This window comes from Metopolophium dirhodum, chromosome 9, assembly GCF_019925205.1.
Source record: "Metopolophium dirhodum isolate CAU chromosome 9, ASM1992520v1, whole genome shotgun sequence".
Lineage (NCBI taxonomy): Eukaryota > Metazoa > Arthropoda > Insecta > Hemiptera > Aphididae > Metopolophium > Metopolophium dirhodum.
Window position 1 is genome coordinate 19,103,671 of NC_083568.1, and position 19,171 is coordinate 19,122,841.

General features: G+C 29.0%; 1 protein-coding gene and 1 pseudogene across 1 annotated transcript; one reads left to right on the forward strand and one right to left on the reverse strand.

The window, feature by feature from the left end:
* Window positions 1-683: 683 nt before the first annotated feature.
* Window positions 684-17,168, reverse strand: LOC132952413 (protein sel-1 homolog 1). The gene is given in 17 exon segments (XM_061024707.1): window positions 684-1,256; window positions 1,343-1,465; window positions 1,531-1,781; window positions 2,681-2,846; window positions 2,929-3,077; window positions 3,137-3,365; window positions 3,431-3,556; window positions 3,632-3,757; window positions 3,759-3,787; window positions 3,862-4,057; window positions 4,121-4,210; window positions 4,212-4,318; window positions 4,321-4,344; window positions 4,415-4,652; window positions 4,717-4,934; window positions 5,029-5,110; window positions 17,148-17,168. Coding segments are annotated over 17 exon segments (2,310 nt in total). The 5' UTR covers window positions 17,154-17,168; the 3' UTR covers window positions 684-1,106.
* LOC132951817 (uncharacterized) lies at window positions 12,853-13,735 on the forward strand (annotated as a pseudogene).
* Window positions 17,169-19,171: the final 2,003 nt, after the last annotated feature.

Consider the following 19,171-nt stretch of genomic DNA (forward strand, 5'->3'; position numbering starts at 1 on the left):
ACACTTTTTTATAATTTAATATTAGTTTAATATACAACAAATTATCATTACTCATATACAACATTTAAAGCATATTTACAAACACTAGATACAATATTAACTCAATACATAATAAAATACATTAAAATTCAGTACAATGTAGCACAATCTTTAACCAACAAAGGCGTTCGATCACGGAGTATGCAAAATAATATTTAACACTTAATATCCGTGACATATTGAATATTCAATATTTATTAATGTTGTAGATATAAGCTAATTTGTATTATTTTATTTACATCATAGAATTTAAAAGGTAGGTAGGTATTGTTATATTGTTTGTCTATACATATTATATGAAAAAAAAAATGCATAGATTCTGCTTTAGTATAAATTATATTGTTAACATTTATATTAATAGGTACATTTCTATTAATTTTCTTTTATGTTAATTATATGTAATTTATAACCATAACATGAGGTTTTTTAAGTTGCTTCTAAACTTGGTACAATAGTTTTTCATTCTAGTTTAAAACACAAATTGTATACTAATAATAATGAAATGTGTTATTACTGATCAGTATTTTAATTGTTTGATAATAATTCAATTTATAATAATTAAGGTATCATTTAATATTCACAGAACAGGAATGTAAAATTTTAAAGAATAAATAACACAAATAAACAATAATAATTCAGTCACCTCAAAAAAAAAAATTTTAATTAACCGTCTTACAGCATACAAATATTTTATAATTCACTGCAATGGAAATAATAACGATTTTTCAACAAATAAAATATAATTAATAAATAATAATAATCACTATAAATCACCAACATAGCCAGAATAATAAAGTATCCTGAGTAATTACTACATTTTATTTCTCCTGAACTTAAATATTTAATTTACGGACTTGAGTTTTAAATCATTAGTCTATCAAAATAATTATTAAACACATAATTGCATCAGTGTTGTAAGCATATACAGAGAACAAAAATATAATTAATATATATTATATATATATATATATTTATTTTAACAAGTACTGTACAGTCTTCCAAGGTTTTTTAATAATTATTATTTTGTGTAAAAAAATTAATGAATAATAATATATATTGTTGTGTTTTTAAACATTTTGTGGTTGCCTATTGGGTCTTCGCAAATATATTATATAGGAAAGTAATGCAAATAGTACGGCTATCAAATATAAATCCCAATTGAAACCCATTGGCTCAGCAACATCATTTGAAAGAACATTAATAAAATTTAGAAATTCCTGCAACATAAAATACATTAAAAATTACTAATTAATAACAACAATATAACTGTATTAACATAATATTAGTTATGTTAAATTCTTACAGTGTAATAATCGTTTACCATGTGAAATAGATTAAGTTTAGTCAAGGCTAAAAATACAGGCACTTTTGCATCTAGACTAGTTTCTGCAGCCATATCGTAACATCGTTTTGCCAAATGGATGTCCTACAAGAAAATTAAGTAATTAACAATAAAATGCTTACATTTCACAATAAATAATATGGTTTTACTTGTTCCATTCCTAAGCCCATTTCGTGCATATAACCCAAATTGAACATTGCCTGAGCATTGTGGTGTTGCTCAGATGCCTGTCGATAATGGTTAGCAGCTAGCTCAAAGTCTATTTTAGTCCCGAGACCATAATAATGATAATCTCCAAGTTTCAACTGTGCCGCTGCATATCCTTGAGCAGCTGATCTACTCCAATACATCATTGCACGGACATAGCGTTCTTTTTCAGTTTCCCAGATGTTAACATCTCCTAAATGCCAAAAAGTAGTATAGGTTAAATACAATTATATTTTTATTTTTAATATAATATATTAAATGTAGGTGTATTATACATATATATGTTACGGGCAATGTGGAATACTGGGCTCAATGTGAACCATGAATATTAACCAACTAATATTATTTTTATTTTCATTATAAATTATAATTTTACTATTACACCTATTGGTTAGTTATAATAATGTATAGTATTATTTTTTTTTAAACTATTTATAATATTTTTTTAAAAGTACAATGATTAATAAGTGTATTATCATATTACGAATATTTTAAAACAATAATAATAATAATTGTTGTATAATATTAATAGAATGAAAAAAAATTAACTAATATTAGCATTGCCTATGTTATTTTTATAATAAATTAAATTCAATGCAATTTTACTATATAGTTTATAATAAAACAAAACGATAATATTTGTTAATTTTTTTTGTTATTCCATCAAAATATTTGTAATATTATAATATATGAATACGATTAATAAACATTATTTAGTTTCATAGTTTATTGTAAAATTTTATTGAATTAAATTTATTATAAAAATAACATAATGCTAATATTATTTAGTTTTTTTTTCCATTCTATTAATATTATATAACAATTATTATAATTATTATAATTGTTTTAAAATATTCGTTTGATAAATGATAAAAAATAACAATCATTGTTTTTTTAAAAAATATTATAAATAGGTAAAAATAATAAAAAACAATACTATAAATTATTATAACTAGCCAATAGGTAATAGTAAAATTATAATTTATAATGAAAATAAAAAATAATATTTGTTGGTTAATAAAAAAAATTGTGGTTCACATTGCCCGTAACATATACATAATGAAAATATGATACGTAATAAATTAAGCTTACCTCTATCTAATATAAATCCAGTATTGCTTTGTGCTACCTCATACCCCATTTCAGCCAAGAAAGAATATAAAACAAAGGACTCTTCAAATTGATTTTCTTTATATGAATTGTAAGCGTGCATTAAATATCCACCCCATTTACCACGTTCTGCGACGTTTTTGAATAACTTAAAAAATAAAAATAAATTTTTAATGGTTTTTTTATTATTAAATTAAACAATTTAAATTACTAAACAATAGTAAGTATACCTCTAAAGCAGTTGTACAGGAACGCAGCACGCCAATACCAGATGCATGCATTTGTGCCATATTGAAGTAAGCCAACAGATTACCAGACTTAGATGCCAAGCCAAAATTTTTAACTGCCAATTTATAATCTCGTTTTACGCCCAATCCCTCTGTAATTAAATAAAAATTTCAAAAGTTTTTAAACAATTACATTGTGTAGTGAACTTACTGTAATAGATGATTCCCACATATAAATGTCCTTCAACCCAACCTTGTTCAGCAGCCAGGGTGAACCAATTTAAGGCTTCTGAATAATCCTGAGCTACATTGAGACCGTGCAAATACATATAACCAAGACCACTCTGACCAACTGGATTTTTCAATTTTGCAGCTTTATAAAAATATTCATGAGCTTTTTCATAATCTGGTTTAACATCATCTCGCTCTTCCAAAAATATCTATGTACAAATAATCTTATTAGTATATTTATTACAGACTAAGATATTGAAAACAATATTTTTACCTTTCCAAGAAAACCATATGCAAGACCATTACCATTCTCGGCTGCTCTTTGAAAATAATAATAAGCAGTTTGTATGTCAATTGGTACACCTCTACCACCTTGTAAATATAACTGGCCTAATCCAACCTGTTAAAATCACAATATTAATGTTTTAATGCACATTTAAGTATCTATTAATATTATTTAGTTATAATATCATACTTGTGCTTGAGCATCTCCTTTATTAGCTAACATTTTATAATAGTCTAACAAATCAGAATCTACAATTCCACTATTATAATTTGGATTGTCCATTTCCTCCATTAACTTTATACGTTGCACGAGCGGTTCCACCAGATAAAGATAACTCGTTTGCCACTTAAAGTTAAAATTAAAACCTATTATTTAGAATACAATAAAAAGAAATAAGCATACGGTGAGTTCTCAATTACCATTGTTTGCAACTGCTCGATAGTATTCCAATGACTTTTCACAACTATATGCCACAGTGGCTCCAGCAAAATATCGGTATCCTAATGCTAATTGGGCTAATACATTACCGCCTACTGCAGCCATAACATAATGTACAAGCGCTTTTGGCTGACTCACAGGAAGGTGTAATCCAACAGCATACAAGAAACCCATACCCTAAAATTAATAAGAATAGTATTACTAGGTACATTATAGCCAAAAGTTCATACTGATAATTACCAAATGAGCATCTGGATTTCCTTTTTTTGATAATTCATTGAATATTTCATATGCTTTGGGTATATCTTGAGTGTATTTCAAGCCAAATAAAGAGAGCGAAAGCAAATTTTGCTTTTGCTTCTTCGTGGTCTAAAGTTTGAGCTCTGTAGAAGTATTCATAAGCATCTAAATGATCACCAAGGGTTGATTTCAATTTTTCAAACCAGCCTGATATAACTGTTCCGCTAAACATATAGTATGTTGATAATTAAGATTACATATCAAATAAATAAAAATAAATATTAAATAAGCTACCTTCTTCTTCTCTAGACGAACTTGGAAGACCTCTAACTGGTTCCTTCCAATCCGTAACATCAATGTCATCATCAATATCATCATCATTTTTCATATGTTGTACACTAATGTCATCATTTGACATATCTGCCCAGTAGTTAAACAAACCAACTGTTGGAAATTTAACTAGCTGTAAATTATCAATGGCATCTAAATCTTCTGTTTTTAATTGTTCTTGAGACTGATCAGAAGATTTTTCCTAAAATTATTTACACATTTTAGAATAACGAGTGCATAATAACGGAATTAAAAAGCATTGTTACCCTTGATAAATCAGGAGCATCAACAATTTTCATGGCAGCATTATTGATGAGCTGCAGCATACGGTTGGTAGCTTCATCGTGTTCATCTACATCGTTGGTCCTTAGATCATAACTGTCATCCTCGTCGTCTTTAGAATTGCTCTTCTCTCCGCCAACAACAGAGGCAATCACCAATACGAGAACGAACCATTGTAACAATCGTTCCTTCATTGATGGAACTAACAACAATACACTAACAAATACATCAATATTGATTCACTGAATATGTTTGGAAAATGTACATATGTACGCCTATTAATTTCAAATGCTTACCATTTATGTCAAATAAATGCACAAACGACCAAATCTCAGACTGTTGCACCGACACTACAGGCTGTGAATGAAGCAGACCAGTCTAAATAGTAAATAATAATAATATGTGAATGTCGAGAAGTGGGTATGATAAAAAAATTGAATTCAAATTCATTACATCACCAATTACCAAATGATAAATGCATAAAATTATTCATAAATCATATTATCTGTATCATTGATAACATTCACACTGGCTAAATAAAATACTATTGTCTATTATCATTATAGTACGTTGGCGATCCCCTAGATGGGGAAAATGATTATGGAGACTGATTGGTACAAGGAGTTGATGATGTCCAAGATTTTCGCCCGGGCTAAGTCATTTGGTACTTGATAAAGTACAAATAGTGTCCTGAAAGACGACCAGACGTCCCAGTAATGAAATCGCAAAGGTACTTTGTATGTGACAAAATTAATTCGAAAAAAACGAAACCTATCGTTCCATTTCAATGCCTGTTGACTATAGTGTATGTTGTGTATAGCCCATTTGTCCTACGTGGACGGGCGCTATAGGATTTGATAACAATGGTATTATTTTCGAATAATTCGTAATTATTGTCACCATATCAACTTACTACCGCAGTGTGACCGCGAACGCAATTTCCCTATAAAACAGTGAGGTAAAATTTAAAAATGTTTAAAAGAAATCACCAGAACAACTGTTGTTTAAAATCTCTGGAAATCACTCAACCCTTTTCACCTACCTATTACCATTAACTCAGCATTACCATCAACAAGAAGAACTTCTTAGTTCATGCTATTACCATAATCCATAGATACATGTATATTTAATTTATGCTACTACCTAACCAACGCATTTTAGATGGAGTTCAAAATTTTAACACTACACCGGTCACAGGCATATAACAAAATATTTAAATAGGTATGTACCAATTTTTGACAACCGATTGGGTCTTTGCCCTTTGGAATTTGGATAGAACTCAATATATTTATATATCATGTTTTGAATTCTAAAATAAAAGTATAATATAATACAGTGACGTATTTACGTGGGGGGGGGGGGCATAGGCGCCATTTCAACTTTTGACTCGGGAGGGCTGAATATATTAAAGGCAAGCAGACCATTGCAATATAGCATTTTAAAATTGTATGTCCTAGGTTTTGAGGGGAGCTACGGTTAAGTTAGGGGTGGGGCTTAGCCCCTTCCCAATTTACGCCTATGGGGGGATCAAGGGGATCAATCCCCCCCATTGGCTGTATATAATATGCGAAATTTGTCGGAGTCCTAACTTAAGGATTCTAGCTTTAAAAGCGGGGCTACTGGAAAAATCATAAATCTCTCCCCCCCCCCCCCCCCCCCATGACAAAAACCTAAATTCGCCACTGATATAATATGTAACCAATAACAACTTTTTAAATAAACAAAAAAATATTCTTTTTTTCGTGAACTTAAAAATAATTCATGTGTGAACTACACTTAACTATCAATATAGGGCTTGGAAAAATAAACTGGTAAACACTCTCCAAATCTCAAGGAATCTACATTAATATAACTTTTATTGAAAACGGTTCAATAAGTTTTTGAGTAATTATAAATTCGGTCTCCGGATAAACCAACAACCATTTTTAGCTGTGTGACCCACAGCGTGATTCATCCTTTTTCTACTTTTTTTTATCTTTGTCAACACATTCGCTTATTGTTTTCACTTTATGTTAAGTGTTAACAGATTGTGCAATACAAACATTTCAAAATAAAAAGTAATTTATGCTGGCATTGATAAATGAAGAAAAATTAAAAGTTTATAACGATACAAAATTGTAGAAGTATAATTTCTATTAAAAACATAGTTTTACAATTTTTGAATGACTTCAAATTATGGAGGTAAATGAAATATTTCCTTAAAAATTAAATACTTTTAACACTAAAAACTTTGACACCTAATACTTTTCCAATATAATGAGTGTTTACTGTATATAGCCTATAGGGTTTAAAATATTCAACCTGTTTGGCTGTTTACACTTATAGACTTATAATATAATAGGTACATGAGTTTACACCCGTTATCAACATACGCTGTTGAATAATTTAGTATGATCGCGGTGCAAATATCGATTCAATAATATTGTTATACCTACGCGTATCCTGTAAAGTTGTATCTATATTTGAGTGCATGCGTTCTAACGTCGACGATTGTTGCGAATTTCAAATTCACAGCACCGTTGTGCATTAATGGCTTAATGTGATACTTATATTATAATTTATAAGTAATTATAAGTTCCGATCATTCGCATTAATTAGGAACAAGTTTTCAGCAAAAACCTATTCAACGTACTTTGTCCGAAGTTAATGACAACAACAACAATAAAAACATAAAATCATGAAAAACCAAACAATTAAAATAGATTTCACTGCCATGCTGTACATCGGGATTATGTACACAGGTCTGGTGATTTCCGGATGGTTACTTATGCGTCTAACGATCGCTTGCTTCAAACTGCCGTCCATATTGAACGCTGCTGCTACTGCAGCAGAACTCAAAGAACGGACGTCGACTACAGGTAAATATATGCGATTGTTGTGATGTGCGAATATACAGTATACATAATATTATAATAAATACATATATATTATCATAGGCGTAGAATGGTGAGGGCTAAGGGGGCTATAGCTCCCTCTCACCCCAAAAAAATAATTTATTTTATAGTAATAATTTTTTTTTTTTTTTTTTTTTTTTTATTTTTATTTTTTTTTGTAAAATATGTATTTGATAATGATATAATGTATGGTAGTATATTATTTATTTATATTTTACTTTAAAATGGGCTTCTTTAGTCCTTTTTATATTATTTTCCTTTACATTTTAGATTCTGAGCGAAGCGATGAATGTATTGATTTTAAAATGATGTGTTTTTTTTAAAAAAATTTTTTGTGTCTGTCATCAACTTTTAGGACAGTAAACATGCTTGGATTTTCTTCAACAGTAACTTTTCTGATAGGAAAGTGAATATAGTTCGTACTTTGGGGGGTCAAAAGTAAAAAGGTGGGTAAGTGGATGTCGCTCTGCTGTACAGTAGGTTAAAGTGGATCACTGTAATGGATGGTGTTAAATTTGAATTCTTTGAATTTGAATATTTTAGAGTTGTGCCAAAAACCAAAATCGATTTTCTCGAAAATAGATTTTGCGTAAAAATTCCCATTTTCCATTAATTTTTCTTTTGTTTTTCACGTCACGTTTGAAAACTACTGAGAAATTTGACCCTTCAATGTACCAACTAGATTCACTTTCCTATCAGAAAAGTTACTGTTGAAGAAAATCCAAGCACTTTTACTGTCCTAAAAGGTGATGACAGACACAAAAAAAAAACACACATCATTGTAAAATCAATACATTCATCGCTTCGCTCAGAATCTAAAATTTCCCAGTAGGTAATTCTCAAAAGCAACGTGAAAAATTAAGGAAAAAAGGAAATTTTTACGCGAAATCTGTTTTCGAGATAATCGATTTTGGTTTTTGGTGAAATTCTAAAACATATGACCGTAGGTACATGCAATTTTGACTGAATGATTATATTAGCATTTTCTATACACCATAACATTTTCCAAATATTTTGATTTATTTTGAGCTGTTTACGGACATTTTCAGTTTCCATTCTTTCCATTCTTTTTGGTTTTTTTTTCTATAAATATCAATAAAATTTTATTTGTTGGGTAAAAAAGCTTGAAAATTTAATAGATGGCTCCTAGGTTATTGTTTCAAGGGCAGATGAAAAAAATTAAAAATCCTTAGTCACAGTTTTTATTTATAAGCATTTAAACTTAAAATCTTGACAAAATACCGAAAAATCACGAAAATTAGCAAATTATTTTGATTTGAGAATTCATAAAAATTTTTCTTTTTAAATCTAAGATTTGAAAATGTAATACAAGATTATCCATAAGTTTGTCTACCTTTATCAAAAAAAAATGTCAACAAGAAAGTCAAATTAAATTTTTATGAACGTTTGAAATTTATATTTTTACAACATTTGATATTCACTCGATTTCTCAAGTATCGATTTTGCTATTTTGTTGTTATTCAAAAACGAATAACTGTAGATAATTGGATTATTTGTATTAGTATACTTAAATCATTTTTACAAATTATTTATATTGGTAGATCATTAGATCAATAGTAATTACAAACATTTGCTTATCATTTCCATTACCATAGATATATTATTTTCCTTGTTTCTTAGTAGGCACACAAAGTTATAATATAACTTAATAATTACTCGTTCGAATTTTAATTTGGATACCTACATCAAAATTCTCAACAAAAAAACATCTGCTGAATAAATAAAAATGAAAAGGGGGGGGGGGGGTCCAATTTGAAAACAGAAGTTTGTATTGTCACATGATCATCCTTATAAGTCTATTAGGTATATTAGTATCATTGTCGTCTTCTCATATGGCCATATATTATATATGAACTGCAGTAACGGGTGCTAAAATAAAAAATAAATAGTTTAAGAAAAATTTTTTATATTGTAAAAATTTGATGTTAAATATTAAAATGCTCATTTTCAAATATTATATTTTAGTTATACATTCATTGAACAGGGTCCAAATTGTTTTCCAAAGTAAGTAATTATCTATTGACATTCGAGCTCATAAACAATAGGTAGACATGCAGCTACATATCACTGCATATAACTTATCGTTATAAATATATACCTAATTCAATTATTAAACAGCTAATTCAAACATCATATTATTTTCTCTTAATCTACACTAATATTATAAAGAGGAAAGATTTGATTGTTTGTATTGAATAGGCTCCGAATCTACTGAACCGATTAAAATGAAATTTGGTACATAGATAGTTTAGACACTGAGAAAAAACATAGGCTACTTTTTTATACTAAAAAAGAGCTGTAAGGGGTTATACTGGTTCAAATTGAAAAATTATTTTTTGTTGGATAGTCCATTCATCGAGGCCTTCCTATAGGCTATATAACAGTCACGCTACGATCAACTAATAGAAGTGCTCAAACAGGGATTTTGAGATTTACTATGGAAAAACTTGTTTATAAATGGTTGCTATTGGTTATAGGAGAAATAATTAATAAAAATAGTATTTATTTATTATTGGTTGCTATTGGTTAATCGGGCAGATCCGGTATAAGCATGCATCAAATCGAATTTTGCCAGGGTGGCTGAGTTGCACTTACTGTAGTGAGTTACACCAAAAAGGAGTTGAACAATTACAATTTGTTTAAGAGTTGTCATTTTTTACGGGCCACAAAGTGCGCAGGATCATCCATAGCCTATATTATATATAAATTAATGTTTGTGTGCAGATCTCTGGGAAGAAAATAGGCTAATTTAAAAAGGGTTAAATTTGGTTTTTTTATACGTCGGAATTTAGTACGGTTAGGTTAGGTTAGGATTATGTATTAGTTGATTACATTAATCCACCGTATTATACCAAAATAAACTTGGTATAACTTGGATACTTTAGAGTTAAATCATACGGGTAATATACGATTCCGAATGGAACGATTGCGAACGGACCTTTTTCGGTAACACGATTGCGAACGCTTTTACCTGCCTTTAATCGTGCGGTGTTGTCAGATTTGGTGTTAGTCAATAACACATTTTTAAATAATAATTTAAAAAATAGGTAACCAAATAGTAATAATATAAGGGTTTTCTGCTATTACGCCGGGCGATAAGATAGATACCTAGGTACGATGTACCATCTATCATGGAAAACCAGCTCGATTCGTATAATCATGCAGTATTATTTGTGATTCGTTCGTATCGTGTTCGTTTCGTTTCGTTCTCTTCAATATCGTGTTCGTTTCATTTTGTTCTCTTCGATATGGAAATCTAAATAATTATGTCCGAAAAAGGCAAAGAGTTAGTTCTCTTAGATAAATTTAAATACTGTTTTGTTAGAAAACGTCAAGATGGGTATATTAAATGGGTCTGTACAGACAAAAATTGCACTGCAAGTATTGTAACAACTGCAGTCTTATCTCTAGTCTCTACATCAGTCAACTGGTAAACATAAGCATTTAGTAAATAGTCAACAAAAAATTGAACGACACATCTTGAGAGAGAATTGTAAAAGAAAAGCGGATGATAATATTTCTACAAGGCCATTAAAAATTATACGAACTGAATTAATTAAAGTTAATCCGACACACATAAGATACAGCCAGTGGCGGCGCGAGAGGGTTTTTGTGAGACAGATGTCTCACAGCTAAAAGGGGTGGTGGGTGGGTACCGAGTAGGTACCTATAGTGGATAGTCAGTTCTGAAAAATATTGAGTGACACAACGTATCAAATAAATAAATATATAAATAGTCATATTCATATAGAGTATAGACTATAGAGTATAGACATAAACATGGTTTATAAATAAAACAAATGCTTATATCTGACATTCAGACGTATTTTCCACAGTTAACCAGAAACGACCAATAACTGATTAGTATTAATAAATATGAATCGCAACTCGTAACTCTAAAACAAATGACCGTAGGGACATGAAATTTTGACTGAATGTTTATAATTGCATTTCCTATACACCATAACATTTTCCAAATATTTTGACTTATTTTAAGCTGTTAACGGACATTGTCAATTTCCATTTTTTTTTAGTTTTTTTTCTATAAATATCAATAAAATTGTATCTGTTGAGTAAAAAAATTTGAAAATTTAATAGAAGGCTCCTAGGTTATTGTTTCAAAGGCAGATGAAAAAAATTAAAAATCTTTAGTCACAGTTTTTATTTATAAGCATTTAAAGTTCAAATCTTGACAAAATACTAAAAAATCACAAAAATTAGCAAATTATTTTGAGTTGAGAATTCATAAAAATTTTTCTTTTTAAATCTAAGATTTTAAAATGTAATATAAGATTACTCATAAGTTTGTCCACCTTTATCAAAAAAAAAATGTCTACAAGAAACTTAGATTAAATTTTTATGAGCGTCTGAAATTTATATTTTTACAACATTTGATATTCACTCGATTTCTCATGTAACAATTTTCTTACTTTATTGTAATTAAAAAACGAATGACTGTAGATAGTTGAAAATTTCACTGAATGTTAATGCATTTTCTATACACCATAAAATTTTGAAAATATTTTGACTCTTTTTTAGCGGTTTACGGACATTGTCAGTTTTCAATTTTTTTAGTTTTTTTTTCTATAAATATCAATAAAATTTTTTTTGTTGGGTAAAAAAGCGTGAAAATTTTATGCAAGGCTCCTGATATATTGTTACAATAGCAGGTAAAAAATATTAAAAATACATAGGCAAAATTTTTTTTATAAGCATTTAAAGTTCAAATTTTGACAAAATGTATTTAATTTAAAATTTAATAATTATTTTGTAGTTAAAAATGTATAAAATGTTTAACTTTTATGGCTAAGGATTGAAAATTGAAAACAAAGCTCCAATAGGTGGGTCGTGTGTGCTGCAACTAACATTTTCTTGCCTCACTGTCGAAAAAGTTTGCGCCGCCACTGGATACAGCGATATACAATCTGTGCGTAAAGCGATGTACGGATAAGCGACGTAAAATGTATCCCGTTTTTCCCACATCATTCAACGAAGCAATGTCTCAACTTAAACTGGTGGAAAATGATTTTTGTTGTTTTAATGGAGATCAATTTGTTTTTGTTCCGGAAACTGACGAATTTGTTAGTATAACTACAAAAGAAAATTTAAAATTTATGACAACACAAAATGAGTTTTTTGGAGATGGTACATTTGATTACGCACCAAAATTTTTTTTACAACTTTATTCCATACATTCTTACACAAATGATTTTTATGTGCCTATTGTATATTATTTTCTTGCAAATAAAACAAAAGAAACTTATTTGAATATGTAGAAATATCTTTTGGAACTATGTCAAACATTTTTTTACTTCAACTTTCGATGTTCAAAAATTTCATTTGGATTTTGAATCTGGAGCTCATGAAGCTGCAAAAAAAAGTATTTCCGAACGTGATGATTGTAACATGCCGTTTTCATTTAGGCCAATCTTGGTGGAGAAAGGTAATATTTAAAATATAATCTTACCTCTAAATTAATACTTTTTGCGACATTGAAGCATTTTTTTAATAAAATAAAATATCTACAGATTAATGGAGCTTCAAATTTGAGAAATGCATAGAAAAATAATAACTATGAATTAGGTCAGTGGCTAAAATTATTTTTCGGCTTACCGTTTTTACCTAGTGACGAAATTGAAGATGCGTTTTTAGCATTAATAGCCGAATGCCCCAGCTTTGAAGAAGGTCATGTATTTACAGACTATTTAGTATCGACATATATTGCACCTGATGCATTATTTCCACCATATCTTTGGGCACAAAACCTTCAGTAAATCCAAGGTATGATTTAAAAAAAAATTGAACTTGAATTCTTGTTCCTTCCCATCTAAATTTTACCAGTAAATACAAGATTTCTAAGTTTTTAGTACTACCAATTTTGTAGAACTACCAATGGCCCAGAGAGCTTTCATAGGACTACAATGGTCAGTTTTATAGCCCCCATCCTCCAACACACGTCGTGATATCAGTTTTAAAAGAAACACAAGCTCGAACTTTGACAATAATAAATTCAATTGAAAACAACGTATATAATCCTATGGCCAAAAAAGATAAATCTAAAATTGAATTAACATTACAAAATTATAATGATTATAAAATACACAAGGATCTAATTTTATATTTAAGAAAAACTGAAAATTCCTACCAGGGAAAAAATTTGTATTATTTTATTTATTTTTCAGCTTTTAACGTAACATTAACACGTAGATTTTCTAATAGTATTATTAATATTTATCATTAAATTATATTTTATTTTATTTTAGTTTGTAACGTAGTTGTTGTTTTCATTGTGTAATTAATATCAATAGTTTTTATTTAAAAAAAATATTTTGTAAACTTGGCAACGTGGTCTATAAAAACGTTCACAATCGTTCGTTTTTCAGCTAAAACACCAAATTCTCTGATAAGCGTCATTCGTTCACAATCGTGTTATAAAAAAGGTAAAACGTTCGCAATCGTGTTGTACCCAAATCATACACTTGCGTACTAACCGCGCACTGGGTCCGCGATCTACAGCAGGTTGATTGTCTATCTGATAATATTATATTGCTGCGAATCAGAATTTTTATTCCAGGTAACAGAAAAGTTAAGATAAATTTTGAACACCGTACACCGAATATTAAATAACGAATTGAACAAAGTTTGAGTCATATATACAGTTGGTACATTTAACGGGCAACGAAGTGCACAGGATCAGCTAGTATAATATAGTTTTATTGTTTATATTAATTCATTTATACTAGGTATATTGTATACATATACTATACTATAGACTAGTAAAATCATTAATATTTAATAATACAATTATTTTAGTGTTAAAGATTTTTATAGTTTAGGTATTATTGTCTATTGGTACTTTTTAAATTATTATCGATAAAATAATGATGCTTGATGGATATAATAATTAATAATACCTATATAGAACATATATTTAGGTACCTACGTAAAAGAAAATAATTTTCTTAATTTTCAAACTTTTGGAAATAGCCAGCTGCGGTATTAGATACACGGTATTAGGGCTAAGCACTTATCGTATTTGAGCTACTGCAAATAAAATGTTTAAATTCTTCCTTAAACATAGGTATTTCTACTTATCAACTTACACAAATAAGAAAAATATAGATTATGTTTTATAGGCCTATTTTAATTTTTTGACTTACATGACCTACCGGCGACCACCATTTTGAGCGAAGGAGAAAACGAGGACTCGAGTTCTGTCCATTACTTCGATACTTCGACGCAAGATACCTGCAATGACACAAACATACTCCAACAGCCGGTAATGCATTCATTATAAATTATTATAAATTATTAGATTCTGTTAAATATTTGGTCGTATATATATATATGTATAATGTATATTATCATTAGTGATTTGTAATGTCTGAAATAATTATAATTATGTGTTATACTGTCTAAAATGATGTGTTATACATACTATTAATTATTATCGAGGTAAATTCTACAAATCCGTCACTTGTGGATAAACATACCTATCTGATAGAGCTGATGGTGCCTGGTTTACTTAGTGCTGCTGGTATACGGTTAATAAAGAAGACTAGGTACCTATGCAAGGCTGGGAAAGTTTATGATTTTTTTTAATTCAGTTAAGTTTAGTTAATATGGACCAATAACAAAAAGTTAAAAGTTAAAAGTTAATTTAACTATAGGTTAACTCAGTTAAGTTAAAAGTTAATACACACTTTTTGTTAACTTTTTATTAAGTTAAAAAAAAGTTAATTTGTTTGTACAACGCTAGCGTACTTAATTTTTTTCCAACCCAAAACTAAATTATAGGATATAGTGTTAATACTTCATACAGTATTTCCATATAAGTTAGATTCGAATGATATAAATTTTTAACTTTAAACAATTTACGATACATATTTTTTGACATGAAAACGAAATAGACTGAAATAGTGAAATATTATAAAATTAAAAACAAAATAAATTAACTTAACTTACTTCCTAAAATAAAAAATTAACTCGTTAATTTCACGTTAATTAAGAAAGAAATTTAGTAAGTTAACAGTTAAGTTAATAAAAAGCCAAAAGTAACTAGTTAAGTCAAAAAGTTAAAATAAAATTAACTTTTTAACTTAACTTTAACTCTTTAAGCCTTGCCTATATGTAACTTAAATATCCTGACATAATATTTATATTATATACAACCTGTTGTATATTGTTTGATACTGGCGACTTGGCGTTGAGTAACATAATAATTTCTTATATTGTAGACTGTAGGAACTTTATTATTGTGAACTGCGTAGTGTGCTGTATAGCTGCCTCCCCAGCAAGATTGGGCGTAATATTTCTCTTTTTAATAGCACGTTTGAGCACATTTATATTTATTTCATATATTTATATATTAAACTAATTCAGAGCCCATTAGCTTTATATTAGTGCCATGTGATATGTTATCTATATTTTAATAACTCTCGTGGACTAGGGTCTAGGATCCAGAAATGATCTATCCTAGAAATATACTAACCACCTCCCCGGTCATGCAGGTCCGAGGTTGGGAAGGGCCTATGATTATGAAACCTTACATCTAGGCCGTAATTATGCATAACATATATTTATAAAGTGCCACACATATTATATAAAATATAAAAATATGTTGTCATATGGTTCTATTTCATATTTGATAATATCATTATGAAGATTATGATGTCTAAAACGGAGTGTGTGAACCCTCAGTCACCACTAGTAATATTTAAATTTAAATATTAAGACATCTCCTAAAAAAACCCACGAGTACACGACTGAAATTTGACTTACAAATACCGAAAGCAAAACAATGAGAAACATTTAACATATCTTGTAGTTTCTAAACTATATAGTCGTCGATTATAACTCCTCAAAAACAATCAATATAGTATGATACGACACGTCGATACAGGGGCGTAGCTAGGATTTTTTTTTTTGGGTAGGCCTACTATAAAACTTTTACTCACCGACACAAATAGGGGCTTTTCCCAATTTTTTAATAACTTAAAACAAAACAAATTGAACCAAAAAATAAGTAGATAGTTTCAAAAGAGGAATTTTTATTTAAGTACCTAAATACGAGAGTTTTACAAAATACAATTATAAATATTAATTATTATACTCGTAACTAATAATATACGTATTGTTAAATTAACCTCATCAACAATTAAACTGAAAATGTCACTCCGAAGATTAACTTCTTTTACTATTTTATGTATAATGTAAGATTCGATGCAGCTTTAATTAAATCATTTTGTATAGGTAACAGGTGACGTATATTTACTATTTTTTTTTTTTTTTTAAAGAATTTACTTTATTTGAAAAATTACGATCCATACAGTATGTACAATAAGCAACATTATTATTTTACAACAGTTGACAATGACTATTCACATGAGGAGGGAAATCACACTCTTCATTTATAGTGATATTTTTTGTTAATGATTTAAAATTAGTTTTAAAATTTTAATTTTCTAATGAAAGTAATTTAATCATTTCTAAAAAAATACCTTCATTTACGTCATGAAAAGACCAATTTGGATTATCTGTATCTTCGGTAGAATTGATTTTTCGATATTCTCGTATTCCTATGTCTTGTCGAGCACAATAAAAAACGCATCGTATTAAACTTGTTAATGTTTCTCTGTTTTTTATAATTTGGTCCTTAACTTGTTGGTTGATTTGAGATGAAACAATGAGCTGGTTTCTTTTGTTGACAGCCGTGAGTTGTATTTCATTACAGAAAGATTATGCGAACTAGTTTTTTCATGTTTTTTTTATGAAATAACTGTACGAAGAAAATTAATAACAGGTTCCACAGCATTTTCGTCACAAGTTGAACTTAAATCGAGAACGTTCAATTTAAAAAGTTCATCGGAATGCTTAAATATTATTTATTAAATGTACACTGACACACTGTAACTGTCTGTAACGACTAACGACAATTCGGAATTGTGAATCGAACAATACTAATAATTATAGGTAGGTACTAGGTAATTGTTTATGAGTGGATACTGGATAATCGTGAAATTAAATTCGAATAAAACTTTATAACAAGAATTTTGTAAGCAACGATTTTATCGATTACCTATTTTTCAATATTATTTCTAGTATATTATTGACTAGTGCGATAGTCCTAATGATATTTTAATGACGTCGCCGTCGTGATGTAGCCAAATTATCATAATAATAATATTATACTGTTGTAAAAACGTGTATGAGTGTCTGAATATTATTGGTTTTTTTCTAGAGAAAATTTGGGTAGGCCTGGGTCTATTTTTCTCGTAATAATTGAGAAATATTATAGCTAGTCTAGGCAGCGCTCTGATGGTGGGTGAGTTTGAAAAATATAATTGATAAATACATGTGTACACGAAAGTATGAAACTTTTTTTTAAATCTTTAAATATTATAAGAAATATATTATAATATTATACTACGGAACAGTGGTTCCGAAGTATTTAAAATGTGGTCGCGAAATTTCATAACTTTGCGGCCTCAATATCTTAATTATTTAATGTAGAGGTACTTACCCTAATATAAATTTACTCATGGCTTAAATATACTTATGCTCATAATAAAGTTATGTTGTAAATAAGAGAGATCGGGACATGACCCGACGTTAGCATGGGCTTCGGCGCCACTCGCCACTGCAATGTAGTATACTATACTGTACTAGTATATACATTATGTACATAATATTATAGGCAGGACCGTCCTTAGGATTTTCAAGGCCCAGGGCGGTAAACGGTAAAAAAGTCCGAAAAAAAAATAATTTAAAAATAATATTATTTATTAGGTATTTAGATACAACACATAATTATTAATTATGCATTCATTATTATCATTATTTCAAAATTACTTAAATATTAAATTATTATATTAAAAAATTGACGTATAAATGTAGAATATCTATAATATAAAAATGAATCGCAAAATGTGTTGGTAAGCGCATAACTCAACAACGCCTGGACCAATTTGGCCAGTTATTTTTTTTAATGTTCGTTGAATTTCAAGGATGGTTTTTACAGCGAGAAAAATTCGAATAATTGCTTGGAAGACCCTAAAAGCAGCCCTTACTATAATATGGATAATATAATATTGATCGTCTCCATGGCAATGTAATCACTGATCAAGAACATCATCTATAGTGGTCGATTATTTGTGAGCTCTCTGTTAATGAACGATTAAAATTATAATGATTTGGTAGATGAACAATTTACAATGCGAATTAAATTATATTAAATTCGTATATCGTGTTTTGTGCAGAGTGTTAAGTTACCTATGAATTATGATAACTAATTATTGCATGTGACACAATAATTTATATTTGATATGCCTCCTATACGACGAAGCAATTTAGGTAGAAAAACCCGAAATGCTACAAACCAAGGTAATTAGTAATTACCATTCTAACCAAAGTGCACAAGAACGTGACGACCGAAATGAACGTGAAATAATTCGGATATCACAAACGCGTGAAGCGCGAGCGCGACATTCAACTAATAATCGCGCAAGTTTGAATCGAGCTGCTT